The following is a 6,046-nucleotide window of genomic DNA, read 5'->3' on the forward strand; positions in this document are numbered from 1 at the left end:
AATCATTACAGATGAATCAGGTCTAATCCAATTCAATAAATACTTTAGATCATTAAGTTTGGACTGGTCCAATTCAATATATCTTACTTGTTTGTTCAAACTGTCTAGGTTGATTTTGATTTGGATGGGTCCAACTCAAAACCAGTCCATTGGCACCCCTATCTAACACTAAGAATCCGTTAGGTTCAAGACAGAAAATCAAAACACATTAATTTTCTGATATTTTGCTTAATTTCACTATAGAAGAATGCAATTGATTTGGATTTGGCCTAGACTAGTCTTTGATGTTGCAACTGAAGTAACAGCCTCCCTCGGAAAAAAATTCACACTACTGGCTATTTTCTCAAGGAAGTAAGGTAGCATTGACTTTGTACGACCCTACGCTCCCATTTCTTTTTTTTTTTTTAAATGACCAACTTTCCCTTACCAGTTCCCATGTCCCATGACTCCCATCCCATCGTCGGTTCGCTCAATCTCAACCAAATCAACTATTTTTGTAGGTGGATTTGCTTCCTATATTACATAACCACTGAGCAATTATAACCGGTGGAACTGTCCCACAAATGTCCTCCAAAAAAAAAAACTAACTTTGATTTAGATTTTAGACTTCCCACCCTCAATATGATAACCGTCTGACCATTCTAATACAATAAAGAAATTCAGAATAGAATGCGCAGTCGGTTTAACTAAAGAGTAAAGACTCAAGAGAGCTCAATCTCTACCGTCCATAACTTGGAGAAATTCGTAGCAAGTCAAATTACCCCGGAAACCAAAGAATTCTCCGAGCCACGCCAAATCCCTAAAAAATGCGAGCTAAAGACTAATAAGAGAGCAGAGCACGCCATTCCCCACTCTATTAATTGAAATTAATTACGCTACAACGAGTCAAGAATTCGTGCTCTAATAGTTCCATTTAAAGAGTGAACAGACCAAGTTTAAAGGGCGCGCGTTTTCATGTGAGATGCACATGCGAGAAAGGGAGAGAGAGAGAGAAGAGAGGAAAAGGCACGAATTAGCGAAAGAAGAGGCTCTGTCTCCCCTCCCCTTTTGAACTCTTGGAGGTTCTAGAGGGAAGGGGCAATGGAGGAGAAAAAGCAAATTGAATTCCCGGCAGTTCCTAGACGGAGAGTTCTGCAACAATGGTGCCCCCTGCTTTTCATGTTTGTGATATTTGCCAACGCTCGAGCCTTTGATTACAGAGATGCGCTCACCAAAAGCTTGCTCTACTTTGAGTCTCAACGTTCGGGGCGATTGCCACACAATCAGCGGGTTACCTGGCGGGACCATTCCGGCCTCACCGACGGCTTAGAACAAGGAGTCAGTACAGTACTCTGCTTATCCATCGTAACCCAAATTGTTCATCTTTCTCCCTGTCTCTTTGTGAGTGTTTTTAATGAAATTATGTCGGAAATCATGATTGCAGGTGGACTTAGTCGGGGGGTACTACGACGCCGGTGACCACGTCAAGTTCGGACTTCCGATGGCATTTACAATAACAATGCTGTCGTGGAGCGTCATAGAATACGGCAAGCAGATCGCTGCAGCCGGGGAGTACGAGCACGCACTCGAGGCGATCAAATGGGGAACCGATTATTTTATTAAAGCCCACATTAACCCACATGTTTTATGGGGCGAGGTAATCTTCACTCGCATTGCCACCCAGAAAGCGAAGTATGAAAACATTGATTTCTTCTTTTCTGTTTCGGTAATTGAAATTAAGAATATGACAATGGTCAGGTTGGGGACGGGGGCACCGATCACTACTGTTGGCAACGGCCTGAGGATATGACGACGTCACGACAAGCTTACAAGATAGACGAGAAAAACCCAGGATCCGATCTGGCCGGGGAAACAGCGGCAGCCATGGCCGCCGCATCCATCGTATTCCGGAAATCTAACCCACATTACTCTCACCTACTCCTACATCATGCCCAGCAGGTGAGCCGTGAGCGAGTCGGATAGAAAGGGTAGATGTAGATCATTTAGGATTCTGCCAAATGTAGAGGAGTTGTTCCAAATTTAGAAGCAAGTTAATAACTTGAACTTTTGCCCTTTTCTGCAGTTGTTCGAATTTGGCGACAAATACAGAGGAAGCTATGACAGCAGTATTGGAGCCGTGAAGACATACTATTCGTCGGTGAGCGGTTACAAAGACGAGTTGTTATGGGCTGCCTTGTGGCTTTACCAGGCCACCGACAACAAAGATTATCTCAAGTATGTCATCGACAAAGCTCATTGTTTTGGTGGGATCAGTTGGGCCATCACCGAGTTCAGTTGGGACGTTAAGTACGCTGGTGTTCAGATCATTGCTTCCAAGGTATACACTCTTCAATCTCTTCTTCTTTTTCTTCTTTTTCTTCTTTTTCTTCTTCTTCTTCTTTTGGCAAATTAAATTACTACTATTCAAACTGTCTTTAGGTTACGCTTTTACTTTTTCCAGACCACTGTCGCCTTTTTCCTTTACAAAGCTCCACTGCTCGCAGAGACCTGATTGATTTGTGTCCAGTGGCAGTGGGTCCCAAATCCGTAATTGTTGTATGGTAACTTTTTGTGGGGCAAACCTGAGGCCAGAACAAGAATGGCTTGCCTGAAATTCTTGTTCCTTGGTCTTTTGTGGAGGTTAGTGAATACTAAAATAGTAATATGCCAAAGGAAGTAAGGCCTTTGCCCAAAAAGAAGATTATAATAATCGAGCAAGAGCTTAGAGCATGAGGATGCAAAGGCTTTGCTTTAGTTGGTCTATTAAATTTGATACAAGTACACATGCAAGTGTGTGGACTAGATCCCCATTGTTTCACTTCACCTAAGGACTCCAGTAGATTTACCCATCCTCACAATTTGTCTAAGGTAGGAATAGGATTGATTTTGGACTTAAAGCCCCTCCAAATGATGTGACTTCTCTACATGTGAACCATTGTCTATTTGGTTCATATTTCATGCACCATGCGTGTACAATCTCTCTCTCCAATCTCCATTATTTAATATGAATCAGGGATCGCAATTGCTGCCAAACTAATTAAGAATCATTTCTTCTGTCTGTGCAGCTGCTGATGGAAAATAGACACACAGTCACAGAGCACGCTCACATACTCGGCCAGTATCGCTCCAAGGCCGAACATTATCTCTGTGCGTGCCTGAACAAGACCACGGTGGAGAACGTCGACCGTACCCCAGGAGGGCTCTTATATATCCGTCAATGGAACAATATGCAATATGTGTCGACGGCAGCCTTCCTTCTCACCGTTTACTCCGACTACCTGCAACGCTACTCCGACCAAAAGCTTAACTGCCCAGGAGGAGAGGTGGGGTCCCAAGAGATTCTCGACTTCGCCATATCTCAAGTTGACTACATTTTGGGCTCTAATCCGATGGACATGAGCTATTTAGTGGGCTACGGCCCAAAGTTCCCCAGGAGGGTACACCATAGAGGGGCATCGATTGTATCATACAGAGAGAACAAGGGGTTTATTGGGTGCACGCAAGGGTATGACAACTGGTATGGGCGGGATGAAGCCAACCCCAATGTCCTAGTGGGGGCCCTCGTTGGTGGGCCCGATTGCCAGGATAATTTTAGGGACCGAAGGAGCAATTTTATGCAGACCGAGGCCTGTACCTATAATACTGCTCCCTTGGTTGGGCTTTTGGCAAAATATCACCAGTTACAATCAGGAGGCCAAAACCTCTCCAACACTCCATCTCCCTTAATTGCTTCTTACTGAAACCAAACGAAACTGGGGTATATATATATATAGGAGTTTCTGTAAATTGTTTTATTTTATTTTTTTGTTGCCAGAATTAAGAATCTCCACCCCAATGTGTACCTTTATTCTTATTTAATAATATTATAGAGAAAAAAGAAAAGGCGATTCATCCACCAAAATTGACTTTGATTTCGTTTACTTTTCTTTTTTTTTTTTTCTTACTCAGAGAATTAAGCAAGGTTAAGTTTGATAAGAGATGGTTTGGGGATTTACGTGCGTTTTCAGCGGCAAGACGTACGCGTAGAAAGGGTCTAAGGATATAATGAGGGAGACTTTGGAAAGAAAACAAAAAATCAAATAACAAACAGTTAACATCAAGCGTGTAATAGGGTCTGTTTGAATAGCAGTTGAAATTGGAACTAAAATTCAATAGAATTGGAATTGAAATGGTCTATTCCCATAATCTGTTTAATCCAAACAAGAATCTGAATCGAAATTAAAAGAAAAAAAAAATTAAAATAAGATTTCATTCTCAAAAGAGGGGAAATGCCATTCCAACAGGAATGGGAATTGAATTCCAATTCTACCTAATCAAGCAGTTGGTATCGACAATTTTGAATTTTTATTTCTATGACCGGGTCACACACTGTCTCCCCCTAAGGCTAATAAGATGGTATATATATATGGACTGTGGTTGGTGGCTGACAAAATGGATCGATCAGCAACATATAAGATCGTTGTGCCATCAACTAAAGTAGACCCTTCTTACCGGAAATTTGCCCAATCAGTTAAGTGGTCAATTTTGTATCCAACGGAGGGTGTGTTTCTTTATTTCTTAAAATTTGGTGGTAGGATAAGCATATAAATAATAAATTTGCATGGGCGTTGCTTTTGATGAGCGAGTGACAAAGTAGTAGTGATGATGTTCACGTAGATTGGGAGCTGGTGAGCCTGGTGTCAAATTCTTGAGTTATTTGAGTCATGACACTGCCAATGCGGGTTTCTGTCTTCTGAATCCATCCTCTTTGCTGCTTTTGTTTTTTTTCCTTCTAAAATTATTCTTCATGTTTATGTGAAACGTTACCCCTAATTGCGGAGAATAAAGAGCCAATAAGAGAGACTTAGGGAGAGCATATTTTGCCACGTGGATAACGAGAGTCAACATCGCTCAAAGAAAGTTAAAAGCATGGGCTAGTTCTAATTGATTTCTGAAGTAACAGCGACAGTGTATCCGTCGTTCCGGCTCCAACCGCGGAAAAACACCCACCACATCGCCTCTTTCCTTTTTCCCTTAAACTGTTTAACGTAGCCATTTTGTTCTTTGTTATTATTAATTGGTCTTTGAGATGGCTTCAAAAAGAAGAATTGGTCTCTGAGATTGAAAAAATGGGAATTGTGATGATTAAGCTTGGATTATCAGTAATTTATATATATATAAAATATTGTATTAGTAGTAATTATTATGTATCAAAAAAAAGCTTGGATTATTAGTAATTAATTTCGTTGAAAGTGCCTATCAACCAAAACCCTTTTTAAGGAGGAATCGGGATTTTTTATTTATAATTTTTTTATGGACAAGTCTTGATAAAATTTCAGCCCGGAAATAACATTTTCTGTTTTCCCTCAAACACCAAGCGTAGCTTTAACACACACACATATATATTGGCTTTTTTTTATTTTTTTGAAAACAGATGTCACAAAAAAAAAATGCACATAGATGATTAAACAAACACCCCTCTCTGTTTGACCCAACAGTTCCCACAGGACCTGAACCGAACTTAGTTGGTCACGTCCAAAACTATGCTTTAGTTAGACAATGAGCAAATTATAAGCACAAAGGTGTCGTGGTGTAGTTGGTTATCACGTCAGTCTAACACACTGAAGGTCTCCGGTTCGAGTCCGGGCGACGCCAAGCCTCAGAATGAGTGGATAGCTCAGTTGGGAGAGCGTCAGACTAAAAATCTGAAGGTCGCGTGTTCGATCCACGCTCACCGCATTAGTTTTACTAATCTATTTTGCTACTTGCTAGAATGGCATTAGCATGACCTTATTTATTTAATTATATTTTGAGGTATGAATCATTTATTGAAACACCTCTCTAGTTTTATCGATTTACTAAAACAGTAAAACCTACCCTATAGTTTGTAAGGGTAATCTTAAAATAAACAGTCATGAACTCATGCGCTTGAATCTTTCACATTCAATTTATGTGATCATGTTATTATTTTTACATAAACAAAATAAATACTTCTTTGTAAAAAGTTAAATCCTAAATTATAAGAGAAGAGGTATTTTAATAAAATAAAAAACAATAAGATGGACTTAAATAAATCCTTGAGATAATT

General features: G+C 40.3%; 1 protein-coding gene and 2 non-coding genes across 3 annotated transcripts; all 3 read left to right on the plus strand.

The window, feature by feature from the left end:
* Positions 1–828: 828 nt before the first annotated feature.
* On the plus strand, positions 829–3,880 carry LOC148875251 (endoglucanase 11-like). The gene is made up of 5 exons (XM_088984979.1): positions 829–1,317; positions 1,424–1,636; positions 1,738–1,938; positions 2,063–2,317; positions 3,045–3,880. The coding sequence occupies exons 1-5, from the start codon at positions 1,081–1,083 to the stop codon at positions 3,717–3,719; spliced, it is 1,581 nt and encodes a 526-aa protein (XP_088841105.1). The 5' UTR covers positions 829–1,080; the 3' UTR covers positions 3,720–3,880.
* A 1,659-nt stretch (positions 3,881–5,539) lies between these two features.
* Positions 5,540–5,613, plus strand: TRNAV-AAC (transfer RNA valine (anticodon AAC)). The gene has a single exon. It is a non-coding gene; the product is annotated as a tRNA-Val (tRNA).
* A 15-nt stretch (positions 5,614–5,628) lies between these two features.
* TRNAF-AAA (transfer RNA phenylalanine (anticodon AAA)) lies at positions 5,629–5,695 on the plus strand. The gene has a single exon. It is a non-coding gene; the product is annotated as a tRNA-Phe (tRNA).
* The last annotated feature ends 351 nt before the right edge of the window (positions 5,696–6,046 follow it).

Source organism: Nelumbo lutea, chromosome 1 (genome assembly GCF_056320005.1).
Source record: "Nelumbo lutea isolate HS-2025 chromosome 1, American lotus-T2T, whole genome shotgun sequence".
In the NCBI taxonomy this organism is placed as follows: domain Eukaryota; kingdom Viridiplantae; phylum Streptophyta; class Magnoliopsida; order Proteales; family Nelumbonaceae; genus Nelumbo; species Nelumbo lutea.